The sequence below is a fragment of the Miniopterus schreibersii genome (genome assembly GCF_964146895.1).
Source record: "Miniopterus schreibersii genome assembly, chromosome: 17".
NCBI lineage: Eukaryota > Metazoa > Chordata > Mammalia > Chiroptera > Miniopteridae > Miniopterus > Miniopterus schreibersii.
In genome coordinates, this window is record NC_138117.1 from 42071741 (window position 1) to 42091904 (window position 20164).

Genomic DNA, 20164 nt, shown 5'->3' on the forward strand with positions numbered 1-20164 from the left:
AACACCAATCCCAGCTTTTTTTGCAAAGCTAAATAAAGATACTTCTCTTCTGCAGACAGAGCAGTTTTTCAAAAAAGTTGAACTTTTTTTGCCTATGTTCAGCAAGGGGAAAAATGAAACATTGCTGTAAAAAGTCTCTAGAGTCTCACTAATCGCATCAATAGGACAGTCTCAACACCTAACTTCAAGTCACAGGGGGAAACTAGTACTTCAACCTTGGAGCTCCCTAGAGTGCAGGAAAGGGAGCAGCAGAGGCACGCATTCTTAACCTCAGACTTCCTTTATCCCCTCTCAGCATGCTTCACCTTCCTCTCTGATCACTAGGAACAGCTCTGCTGAAGAATGATAAAATATCTTCGAGAACCATTAAAGAGTCAGCTAAGCCGTTTGTTCCACAGAGAGGGCATCCAGGCTCAGGCTGTAGCTATCGTGACTGATATAGAAAGGTGGTCTCTGCAATCTTTGTTCCTAATAGGGGTGGTATAATTCAGGGGGAAAGGAATTCAAGACCTTTCCCCACCCTATACACATTAACTTCCACGGGCTTTCTCTTCGGGGGGAAACGTGTCTAAAAATCTCACAGAACAAAGGACGCCTAGCAGTTTTGTGTCTAGCCTTGATCTCTGCATTCTTTGTTATTATCTTTGTGACCTCTGCCATGTGACAACTATCTCCTGAACCATTACAGGCAAGTTCATTCAACAATCATATGTGAGTCTCCCCTCCAAAGATGTTTCATGCTTTATCACGGCTAACAAACATAAGCAACTCAGATTTGACTATAAGAAGTCTCATCACCTGGGAGAGTAAGAAACAGCCCCTAGGCCCTGAATTAGCCGTTAAAACCAACCTCTGGGGTTAGCTTCACTAAATACCCAGCAATTAGGAAGAACTCCACACACAGCACTTTCAGGTCAGTCTACCCTGAAATTGACACAAGTGTTCCAGAAATCAATCAATCACTGAAATCACTAATACTATTCATAAAACTCAATAAGATGGATAAATATTCAATAAAATCAGAAGAAAAAGTCTCATGTACAAGATGTCTGACTCCACAGACACTACACTTTATTTAAACATTAATCAGGTTTTACTCAGAGGCAGAAGTAACCAGTGACTCCTGCTTGCTTAAGGACTGTGACCAAGTCCAGACCAAGGAAAGAGCAGCACTCACCTGGTCGATGTCTGTTGGCTGCCTCGGCAGGAAGTGAGCCCCCATGGAACCTGCGAGCTCCATTCTTGCCACCAGTCCCACCAGGATAGTGATAGATAACAGAAGCCGAACACAACCCTTCAAGGGCAGCTGGGCATAAAAAATAAAAAAGGACAATTAGTAAAGTCAGTGGCCCATCATCAGCTCAATTCTCAGTGCCTAGGAATGATCAGAACACTTCATGTGGAAATGCCAATTTTCCCCCAAACAAAGATCAAGCCTACAGATCCCTGGTTTTGTTACAAACAAGAACATGCCACCGATCATCTTTCACATGCCCGTGTCCAGGCTGGCACCACAGAACACTCTCACGATGCTCAAGGTTCCACGGATGGACTGCATCTGCAAGTGAAATGGGCCAGCCCCTCAGCTGTCCATCCATTCATTTAACCAACAGTTTAGTGTTCACTGGGCGGCAGGTTCTGTGCCAGATTCTGACGCTATGATGTGCAGGAAGTGACCTGGACTGACAATATTTAAAAGCAATACCACAAAAGCAGGACTAGACACCCTAAATGCATCTATTCCATTTGGAGCAAACACCTATGGGCTTGTCTCCTTCTCAAAGGCAGCCACATTTACTTGGAATACATTTCATTCTTCTGTCATTGGCAGTTATATCCTAAGGATCTCAAGCTAGGCCACGTGCCTTGTAAGTTGTGCAGCAGTATTTACCTTCATTCATTAGTATAGCAGTTCTTAAAACTCTCTGACACTCTGAAAAAATATTGAGGATCACAAAGAGCTTGTGTGTGTGTGTGTGTGTGTGTGTGTGTGTGTGTGTGTGTGTGTGTGTGTGTGTGTAGGATACAGCTAGAGGTATTTACCATATTCAAAATAAAACTACAAAAGGATTTAAATATTTATGTGGTAATTCCTTTTAAAATAAGAAGAAGCCCGTGACATGTTAAATTTTTAGAAAAAATAATTATTTTCCAAAACATAAATAATATGCTATGAGAGTGGCATTGTTTTACATTTTTACAAATGTCCTCGATGTCTGGCTTAATACAAGTGAACTGGATTATCGCACCTGCTTCTACATTCAGTCTGGCGTGGTGGCCGGCGTCACGTAGCCTCTGGGACACTCCCCTGTACTTTATTTGGGACTGAAAGAGAAAAGGCCGCAGCATACAGCACAGCCCATCTCCACACACTCCACCTCCAGAGCCCTCCCACCCAGCTGTTGCTATGTGAGTCAGAGACATGAGTGGGGACCCTTCTTCTGGATATGTGCCTGCTGCAGAGGCCCTAACGGTACAGCTCACTAGGGTACGGATATATTCCCCTGGTCAATAACGAGTTACAGACTTCTTCAAGAAAGCCAAGTAAAACTCACATTTTCTTTCTCATCCTGCTTAATCCCTTGTCTGTTCCTCTCTTCTTTCCCATATATTCCTAGCTCTCGCTCCTTTTCTTTCCCACTTTTATTTCCCTAAGAAGCCAAGTTATGACATTTAATGCCATATTAATTATTTCTGACATTAATGTGTCCACAGCATGCTGCTGGACAACTATTAAAGCACTTACTTCTTTCCTGCATTCTGATTTATATTTCTCGTAAGTGGCTGGCAGACAAGACCCCAGCTAAACTGTCAGCTTCTTCCAGGACAGAACCCTGTTTTGGTCCTTGCTTACACATTTATTTAACAGGCGCTTGCAAAACATACAGGCAGGGTTCTGCACGAGATGCTGCAGGCACCACTATCTGGTGGGGTCAGAAGAGGCTTGTCCTTTGAAGCAGGTTTTTTTCCTTTTTTTAGTTTTTTTTTAACTGAGACATAACTCACATACCATAAAACTCACCCACTTAAGTGTATGAGTCAGTGGTTTTTCGTATATTCACAGTTGTACAACTATCACCACTATCCAATTCCAGAACATTTCCATCGCCCCTAAAGAAACCCCATCCCCACGAGCAGTCGCTCCCCATTCCTCCCTCGGCCCAGCTCCTGGCAACCAGTCATCTGCTCCCGGTCTCTCTAGAGCTGCCTGCTCTGCATGTTCCGGATCACGGGAATCATACAATAAGCAGCCTTTGGAGTCTGGCTCCTTTGACATAACATGATGTTATCAAGCGTGGTCCGTGGTGTAGCGGCATTAGTATTTCACTCATTTGCATGTCCACTCCACCATCTGGATATACCACACAGCTGACCCATTCACCAGCTGACGTGTGAGCGAGGTTTTGAAGAATGAGCGTTAAGAGGTGACTGGCATGGGGAATGGCATTCTAAGCAGAGGGCAAGGTGTGCTAAACCTCAAAAACAGAGGGCCAGGGAAACAGTACACTGTAAAGGAGAGGGTGCCTGTGCGCCAGTGGGACTGGGGCGCAGGCCTGGGTGGAGTGCGTGAGGCGAGGCCAGGGAGTTGCCTGGTGACTGCCCACAGCGTCCAGCCGGTTGCCTGCCTCTCCTCCCTCGGCCTTTGTTTTTAGAGCCATTTTTCTGTTTTCCCTTATTTCAAATAACAATCGCTACAATCACATACCTGATCATCCTCATCTTACCTCCAAGCCACAGAAAGTCGTTCACTGAGCGGAGAAGTTCCACGGCCATGTGGTAATGCACCAGGGAGTCCTGCAGCATGCCCGCCTGCAGGCACAGGTCCCCCACGTGCTTCCGCATGCGCCCTTGACACCGCTTCTTGTAATGTCTAAAAAACAAAACGCACGGAAACTTATCACACGAAGGCCTGACTTCTGCCCCCACAGCACACTGGCTAAGCAACTATGCAGCTCTCTCACTACCAAAAAATGCTACAAAGGCAACTGGAGGCTCTAGCATTGAAAGCCAGCAACCATCATTGCCAGTATGTGAGCTAGAGTGGGCCCCATGTTAAAAAATGACTGCCAGGCTATTTTTCCAATGTAATAGGTAAATACAACTTCTACCATGTATTTCACCTGGGCAACATTAGTGCAGGAATTTTCTCTTCAAATGTTTGAATCACAACATTAGCACAAAAAAGTTTCTTTCAGCTTTTTAAGAATTCAATTATCTTCCACTTTCTTAACTTCGAACTTACTATTATTTTATAGAGTTAGGCTGCACATTATAAGCCAAGCATTTGACTTTTGCAAACGAGACCTTTATCTTTACTATTTCAGAGCAAGCTTTAACAATGCTTTGAGACGGTGGGGCCTGGGCACCGACAGCTCTTTAAACATTGGCAAGGATGTGCTATTAAATAATGCAAAGGCTTCTAACTCCATGTCAACTCAAAAACCAAAGAAACTACATCAAAAATCTTCATCATTTTTATTTTTATTTTTTAACTATGTTTTTATTGATTTCAGAGAGAGGAAGGGAGAGCAAGAGAGAAACATCAATGATGAGAGAGAATCATTGATCAGCTGCCTTCTGCGTACCACCTACTAGGGATTGAGCCTATGCCCTGACTGGGAATTGAACCATGACCTCCAGGTCCATGAGTTGACTCTCAACCAGCTGAGCCACTCCAGCCTAGCTCCTTTATCATTTTTAAATATTCCTTTTCTTTTGGCTATCATATTTCTTAGAAGATATGATTTTTTTCAAGAAAAATTGCAGCTATGTTAAAATTTCCCTGACCAAGAAAGCAGTCTTATCATGAATAAAAACCCCTGTGGAAATCCAGAAGATGGGAGGTTTCTAGCTAAATGAATGTTACTGACAGATCTCAATACAAAGTTATATCCTATCAGACCTAACTCTAATGAGCTCAACAAACTCTTTGGCTACCCAGGAATTTAGCTTTTGTGTTCCAAATATTAGATGAACTCAGATCATCACATATGGCAGAGAGGGAGAGAACAGGACACGCTAGCCTCTGTTTGTGTTCTTACTGGCCATGGGGCCCGCTAACAAGCCCTCCCCATAGGAAAGTACTAGATCCATACCACCTCTGCCATCCCCAACCAGACATGGATCACCTCAAGAGCCTTCTAAGATCTTCTAACACCCTGTTCTTGGTCCCTACTACACACACACACACACACACACACACATACACACACAGCCAGCGTAACCTTCCCAAAGCACTTCAAAGCCTTTAAAAGTTCACCAAAGGTTCCCACCACTGGCCCTCACTCTACAGCCTTACTGCAGTACCGGGGTCCCCTGTGACCTCAGGATCCACTTGGCCCTCCTGCCTCACTACTTCCCACTCTCCTCAGCGCTCTCAGGGTGACTGTCAGATTCTCAGGCAAGCCTTGCCTGCCTCCAACCTCTGCACTTTAGGAGTCCCTGCTGTATTCCTAGAACATGCTGTGCTGAATCAACTTCGACGTTTGTAAGCTCCAAAAAGGCAAGTACGTTTTGCTTAATATTGTGTATCCACCCCAGTCCCCTGGACACTCAAAATCAAACGAATGGATGGGTCACAAAAGTACACAGAGCTTCTTCTGCCCATCCCAACCCCTCTTTACATCAGCAGAGGCAACACCAGGAATACCTCTCCCAAAGGTCACTCCCTGCTGACAGCCTTCACTGTCCCTCTGTGGTCAGTTTTAATAAAAATAAGCCCCTCCGAAGCCCTCCATGACTAGGCCCTCTCCAGTGTTCTCCCCACTGGAGCACCCTCCCACTCTGAACTCTAGGGCAGGGACCCCTTCTAGCTTTTCAGCAGAGGGTGCTCTGAGATGGTCCTAGGTCACCAAAGATTGTCCCTTCAGAGCAGGCCTTGAGTGTTGGAGTCTCATTACTGCAAACTCATGACATGTGCCTCAGTGCTGAACATCAGCTTCAATAAATACAGAAACAGCCATTTCCTGCCAACACAGGGTTCAAGGTAAAGGCTGGTGGAGGTCAGGGTTTGTACAATCACTGAAGGTGAAATGCGTGTCTGGCTCTGAACGTTTATTGTCTAAAGGAGAGCAGACACCGTGGTCAACTGAAAGGTCCTCATGTCCACAAGACCCAAATGAATTGGCTATTTATGAGAAGCCATATTTTCCTGATACTTAGAAAAGCTGCCCTCGTAAAAGGGCACAAGACTGGTGTCGATTTTCAAGGAGCCTCTTGCCCCTTAGTGAAAGAGAGTCCCTAAGGTGAAGTCCATGGCATGCTCAAGGTGAAAGCAAGAGAAACTGGTAGCCGCTTCCTCTAACAGCGTCCCTTTGCTGGTGACCGCGGTCAAGAAGCACCGACATGCACATCACCCAGCTGCAGCCAAGAACCACGTGCCTAATACGCTCAGTTAAAAGCTGGAATCAAGCAAGGCGCTGCAGTCTTTGACCTTCCAAGTTAAAACAGCCCATGAAATAGCCCTCTGCAGTCGCCAAAATCAATTAGCATCTCACTTCCTCAAACAAGCGAAAAAATTAATAAGGGCTCACTGGTCACAAATACTATGTAAGAAAGACCAAACAAGGTCCCCCGAGCAAGTGTTTTAATAGAGATCGAACACCAGTGGGTTACGTGCTAAAAAAAACTAAAATTTAAAAAAAAATTAGAAAATAAAAGGATGACCAGATAACACACAGGTCAGGGCAGCAGCAAGTTTTTGTTTTTAAAGCAATGGAGGCGATGAGGAGGCAGCAGAGGGAAATCCAGCTGTTTCAGCGCAGTGTTCACAGCCTACCTTTTCAGACCCAACAACACACTCACAGGACGGTATGAGAGGAAAAAAGGAAAAGGAAAGAAAGGAACAAATAAAAATTAGAAACACACGAACAAAAATAAGTTTGACAGCTACAGCTCTCCATGTACGAAAATTGACAGCGGGCTCTGAGGAGGCTGGGGATATCTGTGACATCTAAGTGAGACTCACCCACTCCTGGGCTCCTGGGAAGCCTGGGCCTGAAGTTAGCGGGATCTGCCGGGGAGCCTATTAGGGGATCAGTGCGCCAAACCAAAACGGGGCCTACTTCTAGACATTTCCCTTTGAGCTGCAAAATCCTATCTCATTCCAGGAGGATACTGCTACCAGGAACTGCAGGTGAGACATGGGCTCTGCTCCTGCCCCAAATCATTGTGGTAAAGACGAGAGAACTAGGGAACAGTGAATGCCACAGAGCATTAACAGTGATCACAGGAGAATGGGTCTGATTTGGGGTCACTGGTATCTCACTGGAGTTCAAATGAAGGCTGAGTGTTTGGAGTGCAGTTGGAACAGAACAGGCCACCGGGAGAGCGGTTCAACGCACTGCTGTGTTCCCCATGCCGAGGGCGGTGCCTGGCACAGGGAGGCTCTCCATAAATACGTGTTTATATTACCAGCCACCACACGCCAGCAGGTCTCCTTACTCCCACCGAATTGTGAGCATAGTTTCAAAGGCAAAATAGAGCTGGCATTCTCTGGTGGGTCTGCAGTCTCAAAGCCAAGAAGTCGATGAGCAACAAAATGTCCCCGGTGCCTCGTGCAGCAAAGGAGGTGGCACTGGTCTAGGGGTCAGGACAGGATCTCCTAACCCCCCAGTTGCTTTGAGGCTTCAGGCACTCACCCAGTGGTCTGTACAGTGGGAAGACACCAGGCCCTGCCACCCGCAGGCTGTGGTGACATGGGGAGTACAGGGAGCTGTGTTCACTGTGCCACTCTGTAAGGGATGACCCGCCTAACAGCCCAGGGGGCTCAGCAGCTCTGCCCTCGGCAGCTGCCCAGACTCCTAAACTTTGCTACCTCAGCTCCAAGGAGTGGGAGGGCAGCACTGGCATGTGATCACAGGGCTACTGCGATAAAGTACAGGTCATGTGTATGACATGCCTTGTCCTTCCCTCAGACCACATAAACGTGCCCAGGGGAAAAGATAAAAATTACTCCAGATCCCGCAAGGCACCACACACAGATGTGACTTGGGCTACTCTGGGATTCTCACTCACAGGGCTGGCCTGGGCCAACTTTTTCTCAATTCTGTGACATTTTCTCCACCAACTTACCAACCAGAAAGGCAGTGTTTGACCTTAGGTCAATTCAAGAAACACACTGAGCACCAACTGTTTGCAGGCCTCAGCCAGCGTGCACGTATGTCATTTACTCCTCACCTGTGAGACCATCATCCAAAATCTAGACAGGGGGGAGGAAAGACACAGAGTGCCCAAGGCAAGGAGCCCAAGTGACACAGCGACCCTGCTCTCCCTAGCAAAGGGGGCCACCTCTTGGCAAGCAGTTACAGCCTTGGCTTGCATCTCATCCTCTGCTGCTGGACAGATGCCGCCATGGCAACAGGGGAGACAGGACAGAGGGAAAGAGGGGAGGTAAAGAGCCCAGAAGAGCTCATCTGCAATTCTGGTGCAAAGTGAAGCTGCCAACTTAACCGCAGGGACAATGTGAGAACTGACCTTCTGCTCCAGCCAACACTCCCTGTTACATACTTCCATCTGTGTGAGGAGCCCTCTAGGAAGTCCCTGGGGGTGTTCCTGAGATCCTGAGTCTGACACTGTGGCTACCAGCTGCGAGGACAGGCCTGACTCACGCACTATGCCCAAACAGGGAGGCAGAGGACATGCGTCCACTTCCAGCTCAGCTGGCACCTAGTTCTGCCACCTCTGCAGACTCGGCCTCTCATCTATAATCCACAGGATGACCCTGAATAATTTCCAACTGTGCCCTGGGGCAGCGCTGTCCAACAGGAATACAATGTGAGCCACATGAGTAAATTTAAGTTTTCTAGTTGCCACATTTAAAAAAGTAAAAAACAAACACTTGAAACTGATTTTAATAATTTATTTTATTTAACCTAATATATGTAAAATATTATCATTTTGACATGTAATCAATATAAAAGTATTAATGAGACATTTTACATTATTTTTTCTGTTCTAAGTCTCCAAATCTGATGTGCATTTTACTTACAGCACATCTCAGCTCAGACTAACCTCCTCCCTGGTGCTCAAGAGCCACAGGGTCTGTGGCCACCATATTGGACAGCAGCTCTAGGGGTCCCACTAGGGGTCCCACTTAAAAGGGGCAGTCAGTGTACACACTAACCCTAGAAGGATTCCCCTTAAGCAAAGGCTGTCCTGATTTTAAAAGTCTGAACATGAACACACTATACCTTTCTACCCTTTGCTGTAATAAAGTTCCACCCTTACCCCTTCTTGGCTTCAGGAAGCAACCCAAGCATGAGGCAGGATCCCAGGCCTCCAGGTAAACTTACCTACTATCTGTGTCCAGTCCTACAAAGTCCTTTTTCTCAAATGGGACACAGAGCAGGGGGATCTTATCCCCGGACTTGTCGGTGGCCCTGTCCAGACGCTTGGACTCGAGCACAATGAAGAGCGACTCGATGAAATCCTCAACCCTCTTCTCCACCGTCTGGCAGTCCTCGTAGTTGGGGTAGAAGGCCACATCGGTGCGCGGCTGCTCGGCGATCTCCCCTTGCAGCCCAAAGACAAAGAGCCTGGAGTCGTAGAGTGTGGAGCCGTAGATCTCCTTCTGCATGTGGAACTTCTCGAAGGTCTGTGGCCAGTCCTTGGCCGAGCAGCAGTCTGTGATGGTGACGAGGCCCACGACTTTGCGGTGGGTCTGGAAGTCGCCCCACTCATTATTCTCAGGTGGGTAGTGGTGCCGGTAGCGGATGTACAGCACTCGCTGGGAGTCCCGCACACTAATCTGGCTCACAGAGGAAATCCTCTTGTAGATCTGGAAGAAGTTCTCTTCTGAGACAACCCCCACGGGCTGGACCACCACAAGGAGCATCTGGTGGTCCTCAGCACACTGCATGTAGTCAGGGACGCTCATTGTGAAGTCCCTGCCCAAAGAGAAAAAAGACGACTTTGAGGCACACGCAGTTGTGAAGGCTGCTTTGGGATGGGGGACTCTGACGCTGGCCACCTGGACGGCACGGTAAGCCCCACACAAAGCTGTGGAATACAGTTTGTCTCCAGAGTTCTGCAGATGGTGACCACAGCTCTTATCACAATATCACCACTCTTGGACTGGGCTCCGAGCTCCTGCAGAAAAGGGGCTGTCTCTCAGTTTCTGCTACCAACACCTAGCAAGGGACTGGTGCAGAGTCAGTGCTCAGAAATGTTTGCTGAATGAAGGAACAAATGAATAAACTACCTCCCATTCCCCTAGGCAGAATATAGTGAAAAGAACCACAGTGGAATCAGAAGATCTTGACTTGAACTCCAGTCTGCCTAAGTGTCTAAGTTGCAAAATAATGGAGATAAGAAAACTTGCCTTATAAGACTCTATCTGGATTAAGGGAGGCTGCAAATGTGAAATACCCAGCATACTGCCTGACATAAAAAGAGAGGTCCTACACATTTACTATCCCTCCTTTATAAACAGCGGTACCCTGGGAGAGCTTCTATAACCTCTTTGAGCCAATGTTGTTGGATATAAAAAGGAAACAAGAGTACCTGATTATCAGTACTGTTGAAGAATTAAATTAGATAACCCATATGAAAGTATCTGGGGCTCCATAAATGTTTGTTGAATGAATGACCAACTGAATTGAATACTGTCCCCTCCTGCAGACCATCATAATGGAGATGGCAATGCCAGGAAGTCTGAAGACCATGTTCAACCCTTGACTCTACACTAACCACGTGGGTGACCTGAGGCAGGCTTATACACATCTCTAAACCCCAGCTTAATCATGAATAAAATGAGGATATTCACACAAACCTCCAAGGGTTAGTGAGTCAATACTCTGGTTTTGATACTGTACCACAGTGTGGCACACTGACACCATCCAGGGGAACTGGGTGCAGAGTCCGTAGGCTCTCTCAATGTTATTTCTTACAAATGCATAGAAATCTATATTATGTCTCCAAATTAAAAGTCTAATTTTTAAAAAAACTTTAATGTTTTTTTTAATTGATTTCAGAGAGAAGAAGGGAGAGGGAGAGACAGAAACACATCAATGATGAGAGAAAATCATTGATCGGCTGCCTCTTGCACGCCCCCTACTGAGGATCTAGCCCACAACCCAGGCATGTGCCCTGACTGGGAATCGAACTGTGACCTCCCGGATCATGGGTTGACTGAGCCACTCCAGCCGGGCAAAAGTCTAATTTTTAAAAAAGGTATTGAGATAGGATCACTATATCAAATAAAAAAGATACCATACAAACAGAAAAACACCTAGCCCATGACATACACTCTATAAGCATTCCATTGAACCCAGCGGCATGCTCCTCCTCTCTGCAATACTCTACCATAACATTTCAAGTTGTTCAATGTTTGTACCCAAAATTAAGGTGGGCTACATCAAGGCATAAATGGTTATAGAAACTGAAATTTTTGAACCCTCCTTTACTGTTTTTTCCCCAATTCAAGTGTGTGCTCAGTGGGAGCTGTGCCAGGCACTACACTAGGCACGGAGCTCTCTCATAGTCAGACCTTTATTCACATGTGCACAAATCACACACAGGCCTGCCAGGGCAAAGATGCCTACAGATAAGATTGAGTTAACAAAATTTAAAGTAGCCAACCAGCATACATTATTAGCAAAAAGGCTGCTGCTATCCCATTAGCAATGGGTGGCAGAGAACTCAGGCTGCAGGCACCAAGTCCATCAAATAGGCTCTAGCACTGGCTGTCACTCTTTGTGACCATAAGTGAGTCATGTAGCTTCACAGAGATTTCATGGTGTGTTTTTTTATTGAATTTATTGGGAGGGACACTGGTTAACAAAATCATATGTTTAAGGTGCACAATTCTACAACACATCATCTGTATATTGTATTGTGTGTTCACCACCCCAAGTCAACTCTGTCTAGTTTTCTCTTTGGTGAAAGACTGCAGTAGAAACTACTGATGTATCAAGTCTCCTCAATCACATACCCAACATTTAGTGAGGACATCTATTGTGCCAGGCTCTATATAAATGGAAAGATAGGGTCCCAGGTATATTTGTGGGCAGAAAAAGTTAATATAGTAAAGATGCTAATTCTCCCCAATTTGATATACAGGTGCAATGCTATTCTGATTAGAATTCCTGCCAGATTTTTCATGGAACGCAACAAGTTAATTTGTGGTCAAGAATAGCCAAGAAAGGACTGAAGAACCGCCATGGAGGAGGGGCATTTGTCCCAGCAGATAGCAAGACCAGATTTAACTGCTAATGGTGTATAGGGTTTCTTTTTGGGGTGATGGAATATTCTAAAATTGATTGTGGTGATGGCTGCACAGCTCTGTGAATACACTAAAAACCACTAAATTGTATATTTAAATGGTTTCTTCAAGGGAGAATGTGATGAAATAAGACCTGGCACTGAGCCAGCTCTGGTACCTGCAACTCATCTAATACAAATATCAAAACATCAAAAATTTACTTCTTGCCCTGGCTGGTTTTGCTCAATGGTTAGAGCATGGGACCGTGGACTGAAGGGTTCTGGGTTCGATTCAGGCCAAGGGCACATACCTTGGTTGCAGGCTCAATCCTGGCCCTGGTAGGGGTGCATGCAGGAGGCAACCCATTGATGAGTCTCTTTCACATCAATGTTTCTCTCTGTCTCTCCCCTCCCTTCTATTCTCTAAAAAAAATCAATGGAAAAGATATCCTCAGGTCAGGATTAACAAAATATATTTCTTCACCTTGGTAGTTCCAATAGTTACCATATAAACAGCAATTCTACTCCTACATACATACCAGAGACTTGAAAACCTATACCCACACAAAGACTTGTCCATGAATGTTCATAGCAGTATTATTCCTAATGGCCAAACACTGGAAACGGCAAGAAAGTCCATCAGCGGATGACAGATAAAGAAAACATGGTCTGTCCTCACAGTAGAGTATTGCTCAGCAATCAAAGGAACAAAGTATAGATACGGCTGTGACATTGTGAGGGTGAAAATATCATGAAAGAAGCCAGTCACAAAGGGCACATATTCTATGGTTCCATTTATGTGAAATGCCCAAAATACTCAGGTCCATAGAGACGGAAGATAAATTCGTGGCTGTCAGGGCGACAGCAGAGAATGAGTGACAGTCAGTGGGCACAGAATTTCCTTCTGAAATGATGATAATATTCTGGAATAGTGATGGTTGCACAATTGTGAATACACTCAAAATTATACACTTTAAATGGGTGGGTTTGATGGCATGAGAACAGTATCTCCATAAAGCTGTTATTTGAAAAATATCTTTCTTGGCAACTTTCTTTCCCTCTATGCTCTGAGTCGGCCACGCAATTTAAGAAAAACAAACAAAACAAGCAAACCTAGCCGGGAGCTCCTTAGGCTGCAGAGCCCTGGTGGCCGACGCCGCGCTCGCAGGCCCTTTCCCGGGCACCAGGGCCACCAGCGGGCCTGACCCGGAGGCGGCTGGAGCCGGGCCGCCTGACCCCGAGGCCCGCTCAGCAGCCCAACCTCCCCGACGCAGCGGCGAGCCCGGGCTGCGCCTGGGGGCCGGGGCCGCGGGACTCCGCGCGGGGCGGGGCCGGGGCGGCGCGGGCGGCCGGGGGCGCTCTCCCCCCAGGCTGCGCCGAGTTCACCCCGCGGGCCCCGCCCCAGGGAAAGGGCGGCCCCGCCCAGCTGGGCTGGAGGAACTTTCGTCCCGGGGAGACGGAGGAGGGACAGGGACAGGGTGGCCCGGGGGTTGCGGGGCAGGGAAGGGGCGCAGAGCGAGGGCTGCGCCCGGGCTCACCCACGGGTCCCCAGGGCCCCGCGCCCCCGGGGATCCCCAGACACCCCCACCCACCAGCGGGCCTCCAGACCCCTCACACCCGCCCCCCCCACACACGGGTCCCCAGACAGCCACCCCCCCATACCCGCGAGTCCCCAGACCCCCCCACCCGGGGGTCCCCAGACACCCCCCCCACCCGCGGGTCTCCAGACGCCCAGCCACCCCCACCCGCGGGTCTCCAGACACCCAGCCACCCCCACCCGCGGGTTACCAGACACCCAGCCACCCCCACCCGCGGGTCCCCAGACACCCAGCCACCCCCACCCGCGGGTCCCCAGACACCCACCCCCACCCGCGGGTCCCCAGACACCCACCCCCACCCGCGGGTCTCCAGACACCCAGCCCCCCCACCCGCGGGTCTCCAGACCCCGCCGGCCCCGGGAAGTCGGCCGAGGAGAGGAAGCGGGTGGAGGCGGGGTCTCCGCAGGTGCGGACGCGGCCCTACAGGTGTGACCGGGCCGGGACCGGCGGGAACTGGACCCGCGCTGGGCGAGCCCCTCAGCGGGACAAGCTGACCGGCGGCCTCGGCCGCCGTCCCAGACGGACAGCCCTCCCGCAGCCGCCCGGCCCCTGCCGGGGGGCCCCCACCTCGCACTTACACAGCCGGGGGCCCTGGGCCCGGGCCCCGAGCGGGAGCCGACCGGCGGGCAGGCGGGCGGCGGGGCCGAGCAGCTCCGGCGGCCGCTGGGCTCAGAGCGGCAGCTTCCGAGTGGGGGCTGAGCCGCCCCGCTCCTGCGCGTGCGCGGGGCCCCGGCCGGCGATCCGCTCCGGGTTTTGGGAGAGACGCCGCGAGGCCCGGGGGAGGGAAAGGGGGGAGGGGCCTGAGAGCCCGGCGGGAGGGGGAGGGCGGGGGCGAGAGAGGAGCGGGGGGCGGCCGTGCACCCCGCGCCGCGCCTTCCCTGCTCCCGGCGTCTCCGCCAACGGAACGCGAGCCTTGTTGCAAGAAAAAGTTCTTTTTACTTATGGCAAGGGAAGGAGGCTGCGGGTCCGAATGCGCGGTTTAATCCCCTGTTGATGGCTTCTTTTGCAATTGGCTCCGGATCTGGACAATTATAATATTAATTTTTATTTATTTATTTGCAGTTGGCTAAGCTTATCCCATGGTGGTTCCGATGAAGCTCATCTTAAAGATACTGCGCTACATTTTAGCATTTAGCAAGAACAGCATTTAGTAAGAACAGCCTAACCCAGCAGAGGGCGGCCAGCGGGGGGCGGGGGGGGGGGGGGGGGGTCCCTGCGCAGGCGCCCGGCGGAGACCCACGCGCAGCTCAGGTTCGGCCCGGAGTGGCCGAGGGGGCGGCCTGGGGCTTCGAGTACCCGCCAGCACCGGCCTGGGCCCCCCCCCAGCACCCGCCAGCGCCGGCCTGGGCCCCCCCCCCAGCACCCGCCAGCGCCGGCCTGGGCCCCCCCCCCAGCACCCGCCAGCGCCGGCCTGGGACCCCCCCCCCCAGCACCCGCCAGCGCCGGCCTGGGGCCCCCCATCACCCGCCAGCGCCTCCGGCAGGGCTCACGGGCTCTGGGCGCCCCTTCCGCAGGCTGCGGAGCTGAGGCGCGCTCGGCCTTGGAACAGCCCCGGCGGCCGGAGCAGACGCCAAAGCGCGGTGCTCGTCCGGTGCCCCGCGGGTAGACCGTCCCGACTCCGGGGCCCGAGTCCATCCACACCAAGGGTTCCCAACAGGCCCACGTGCGTGGGGCAGCTGTCCCTATTTCCAGGGCTGAGACCAGCTTGCAAGATAGAAGCCTCTTACGGATGTAAACCCTTCTATTTTAAAAATAAGTAAAACTCCAAAGGAATTTACATACATAGGTAGGAATGTGCATCGCATGTTTGGAAGGATACCCAGGAATTGTAAACAGTGGTACCTCCGGGGCAGGCTGAGAGGACAGAGGACTGGGGAGACCCGCTTTCCCTTCTCTCTGTGTTCTGTTTGAGTTTTTTTTTTACCATATGCATGTACGTCTTTTACAATTAAAAAATATAAGGGAGCCAGGCCGGCCTGACTCAGCAGTTGAGCATCAGTCTATGATCCAGGAGAATCCAGGAGACTGCGGTTCCCTTCCCGTCGGTTGGGCTGATCCCCAGTAGGGGGCCTGCAGGAGGCAGCCAACCAGTGACTCTCATCATTGATGTTTCTCTCTCTCCCTCTCCCTCCCTCTCTCTGAAATCAATAAAGATGATAGATAGATAGATGATAGAGATAGATGATGATAGATGATGATAGATAGTGATAGATGATAGATGATAGATAGATAGATGATAGATAGATAGATAGATGATAGATAGATAGATAGATGATAGATAGATAGATAGATAGATGATAGATAGATAATAGATAGATAGATAATAGATAGATAGATGATAGATAATGGAGGACAGGAGTGGTTCTCTCAGCAAATACAGCAGCTGTGGAAAAACTATCTGAGTTGTGACTTTGCTTTAAGCCAGCAACCTGGGCATATTGACTCTGCTATGTGCCCAGTGCTATTTTATGACTTATTTTATTATTCATATTTTTAATAAAATAATAATATGCTGCCCCTCATCCATGCCCAGAGACTGTGGAAAACCAAGTGAGTTTTTATTGAATTGTTTTCCAAGGAGCAGAAATGAGTTATCAACAGAACACATCTTCAGGGCAAGACAAGTGGAGTGGATTTCCAGCGTGCCAGCCAGCCAGCCAGCCAGTACGGGTTTTCAACAGAGATGCCCAGGATATGGGCCAGTGCCTCCAGGACACCACAAAAAGCTGCCCAAGGTGGATACTCTGTGGTGTTAAGCGTGCAGGTTGACGGCCATAAAGCACAGAAAACACACATGGAAGGAGACCGGCCTTTATGGAGGTCTATGTGCTAGGAATAGAGCTCCATGCTTAGCTCATGTGTCTTCATTAAGACCCATGCAAGGTAGCTATTCTTAGCGGAGGTCCAGAAAGGAAGCCACTTGGCTGGAGTCACACAAGTGGCTGCTGCTATTTAGGGATCCCAATCTGGGGCTGTCTGACTCTAGGGCCTGAGCTCTTTCCATAGCCATTTTTTGTTCTTATTCTGCCCATAAATGGATAAGACCAGCAATTTGGAAACAAGATTGAAAGCTGGCAATGGAAATGTTGCTACTTTTGTGCAATGTGTCTCTGTTTACAATGTATTCACTTACATTAACTTTTTTATTGTTCCAACAAATCTGTGGGGCAGGGAGGGAGGAGACTAATCTGCATTTTTGCCAGTGAGAAAGCTGAAGCTCAGAAAATGTAAGGGCTTGCCACAGCCCCACAGCCACCAAACAACTGTGTCCACACCATCCGGGGCTGTCTTGCTCCTGGGCTGTATTTCTATTGTAGCTTTAACGTTTCCTGAGCATCTCCTCTGAATGCTGAGAATTCAAAGAATATGCCAACCTGCTCTCACGGAGTTTGAAGACACAAAGTTGGGAAGGAGCCTCTAAAATCCTCACGCCCACGCCAAGAGCCCCTCTGAAAATATCCCAACAGAGGTGCGCACACTGACGGCACGTAGCTCTGTTAGAAAGCTCTCCCAGGAAACGGGGCGACTCTGCTTCCTTGAACCCACCATCATGCGGCCCCCAAGATGACGACCAGCGCCCGCCGTCGAAAGTGGTCCCCGAACAAAGCAGGACAGGTTGCAGCGCCCGCTCCACCACCAACTACTGGCGTCTTCGTCTGTACCAGGGGAGTAATTCCTTCACAGGGCTGTTGCTGGCGTGAAATAGGCTCGAGCCGGGAAAGCCTCTGACCGAGGGACGGGCCCTCGCTCTCAGTTCCGTCCCGCGCTGCTCCCCGCGGGCGCTGGGGCGGGGTAGCCGCGGCCTCGGTTTCCCCGGGGCAGTCCCAGCGCACGGCTGCCGTCCTGGCTGGACCGGTCTGGTTGGGGGGCGCGACCACCGGCACTGGGCCGAGCGCACCGGCCTCCGGACCCGCAAGGGCACCGCGGGGGGCCCCGCCCCTTCCACGCCTCGGGGCTGGCTCTCCTCTACCGGGCGGCCGCTCGGCGCGCGTCCTGCCGTCTCACCGGGGCTCCTAGTTCCCAAGGCGAGAGAAAAGGGAGGCATTTGCTTAACTACCTGTATTTCGTCCCACGGCGTGGCTCGGCGGCCGAGCGCCCCTGGGATGCGGTCGGGCGCGGGCTCCTCCCCGGCAGGGGGCGCGCAGGGGCGCGACCGGCGCTCTCCTCCTCCACGCTCCTCTCCCTCCCTTCCTCGCTCCGAAAGCAGTAGGTAGATTTTTTTAAAGAAGAACCAAGCACTGGAGCGGGCCTTTCCATCTAGTCGCTGGGGATTCGGGGGCCGCGGCCGCCCCCACGCACCTGGCCGGTCGCCGCGGCGTCGCCCGTGCTCGGGGACCGCCCGCGGCTGGCGGCTCCGCGGGGGGGCGTCACACGCCCTCCCGTCCCTTCCCGCGTGGGGAACAATTAATAAGACACAGGAACCAGGCAGTGTTTATTTACAAGTCGGTGTTATTACCAATACTTCGTTGGAGAGGATGCCTATTAGATCTGGAGCCGGAAATTGGGTTTTGTTTTACTCAGTTCTTCGCCTTGGAATTCTTCAGACTCGAGTCTCAGCCGGGGCTGGACAACCAGAGGCCGCCCCCAACGGCCCAAAGTCACGCGAGCTCGTGAGGGGCAAGGGTGGGGCTCGGCCCCCGGCAGGCCCGAAGCTCACTCCAACCTCACCGCCCCCGAGTAACTGTCCTCTCCCCTCAGACGAGCAGGTAAAGGGACGAGGAGCCTCGGTGCCTGCGCGGGCCGCCGGGCTCGGCGGCGGGAGCCGAGGGCACGGTCCCCTGCAAGAGCCCTGTCCCAGCCGCCGGAGCGGGACGGAGGCGACGAGGCTGCGGAGCAAGAAAGGAGGGACACCGCAGAGTGCCAGCCAAGCGGGATTCCTGGTCCCCTCGTCTCCGAATCCCGGCGCCTAACGCCAGCCGCCGTCAGCGACCCACCTCCGCGGGGAACGAGCCCGCGAGCGGAACTCCACACTCGGGTCAAAGGTCGGCGGCGGCGCCGCGAGCGGGCTTCTCCCTGGCCAATCAACGCCTTCGCTGCCGCCCGGCCCCTGCCCGCTCCTCCGCGGCCTCCAGCGGCGCGGAAATCCCGGAACACCGGATTCGCGAGGCGGCCCCGGCGAGAGTGCGCATGCCCTAGACTTGGCGTCCGCTTGGCGTCCATTTCCCGCGGCGCCGGGGGGCGGGTTTGAAGCGGTTGATTGGGAGATGAAGCCGAGCCTCCCCTGCCTACCCCGCCGGCTCCTCCCGCAGAACCTAAGACTCATTTTGGTGACGTCATCCTACGACGACGCCCAACGAGAGGAGGCGAGATCGTCCCAGTTGGAACCCCTCCGCGGAGACCAGCCGCGCGACCGGAAGTGACGCACATGAGTGAGCGGAAAATAGAGGCCCCGTGCCCGTTGTCCTGGAAACCGAGGCACGCGTCAGAGCCCCCAGTGCGTCAGCGGCCCCGAGTCCCCGGCGCCTGGGCGGCGAGCCGCGCGGCCGGCGGCGCGGTCGCCGGGAGGCCCTCTCCGGGGGACCGGCCATGGCCCGCCGGGTGCGCTCCTTTATTCGGCCCACAAACGTGTGTCAGACTCCGGCCGCGTGCCCGGCGCTGTGGACGCCGACTCGGGGAGACTTGACCTGCGCAGACCGCGCCCTGGGCAAGTCCTACCCCCTGCTCGTGCGCCATCTGCAGGCCCCCGCTTCCCGACCGCAAACCAGACCGCCGCCCCTTTCTCATTTTTGCCTAAGCCGCGCGCCTCCGTGCTTCCTTGTCTTTTCTACATTGTTCCGTCCAGAATGCCCAGCAAGCACACCGGCTCCGGGACGTGATGCAGAAACGGCCCGTGGTTCCTTCCCATCGTCCCAGGCCGCGGTTGCTCTGGGACGGAAGTGTGGGCGATGGGCTTTATTCTTTTTACCAAACATTTCTTCATTTTTTCTTTAAAAGGCCTACATACATTGATTTCATAATGAAAAAGATCATTTTTTAAGAGACCAGTTCTTTGTCCTCAAAGAGCTTGTAACTTTTGGAAACACTTTTTTGGTTTAAATATGTGTGTGTGTGTGTACATAAATTTCCAACAGAAAACTGGTACAAATTATAAAAAGAATTCCCATACACCCTTTATCCACATTCACCAATTATTTACATTTTTGCCTCATTTGTTTTGTGATTGGATAGATAGATATCCCAGTTATGTACTTTATAGCAGCTATTTCCTCCCTGCCCAGGGTCACACGCTGCAATTGTCGTATCTCTTTTTTAGTATCCTTTTATCTGAAACAGTTTCTCAGTCTTTTGTTTTTCACGACTTTAATATGTTGGAAGAATACAGGCCAGCTATTTTGTAGACCTTTCATAAATTTGAGTTTGCCTAG

At 51.0% G+C, this 20164-nt stretch overlaps 1 protein-coding gene across 5 annotated transcripts in view; it reads right to left on the bottom strand.

Moving 5' to 3' along the window:
* TRAPPC9 (trafficking protein particle complex subunit 9) overlaps nt 1-14514 on the bottom strand; it is a 300485-nt gene extending 285971 nt beyond the window's left edge. For 3 of the 5 annotated variants that reach the window (XM_081117294.1, XM_081117293.1, XM_081117297.1), the window contains exons 1-4: nt 12513-12596; nt 9294-9887; nt 3726-3871; nt 1178-1306 (exon numbers count right to left, since the gene is read on the bottom strand). In XM_081117294.1, the coding sequence (XP_080973420.1) occupies nt 1178-1306; nt 3726-3871; nt 9294-9887; nt 12513-12568 (925 nt within the window). In that variant the 5' untranslated portion in view covers nt 12569-12596. Of the gene's footprint in view, nt 1-1177; nt 1307-3725; nt 3872-9293; nt 9888-12512; nt 12597-14377 lie in introns of those variants that run through there. The other 2 variants (XM_081117295.1, XM_081117296.1) reach the window with 2 other exon arrangements.
* Nucleotides 14515-20164: the final 5650 nt, after the last annotated feature.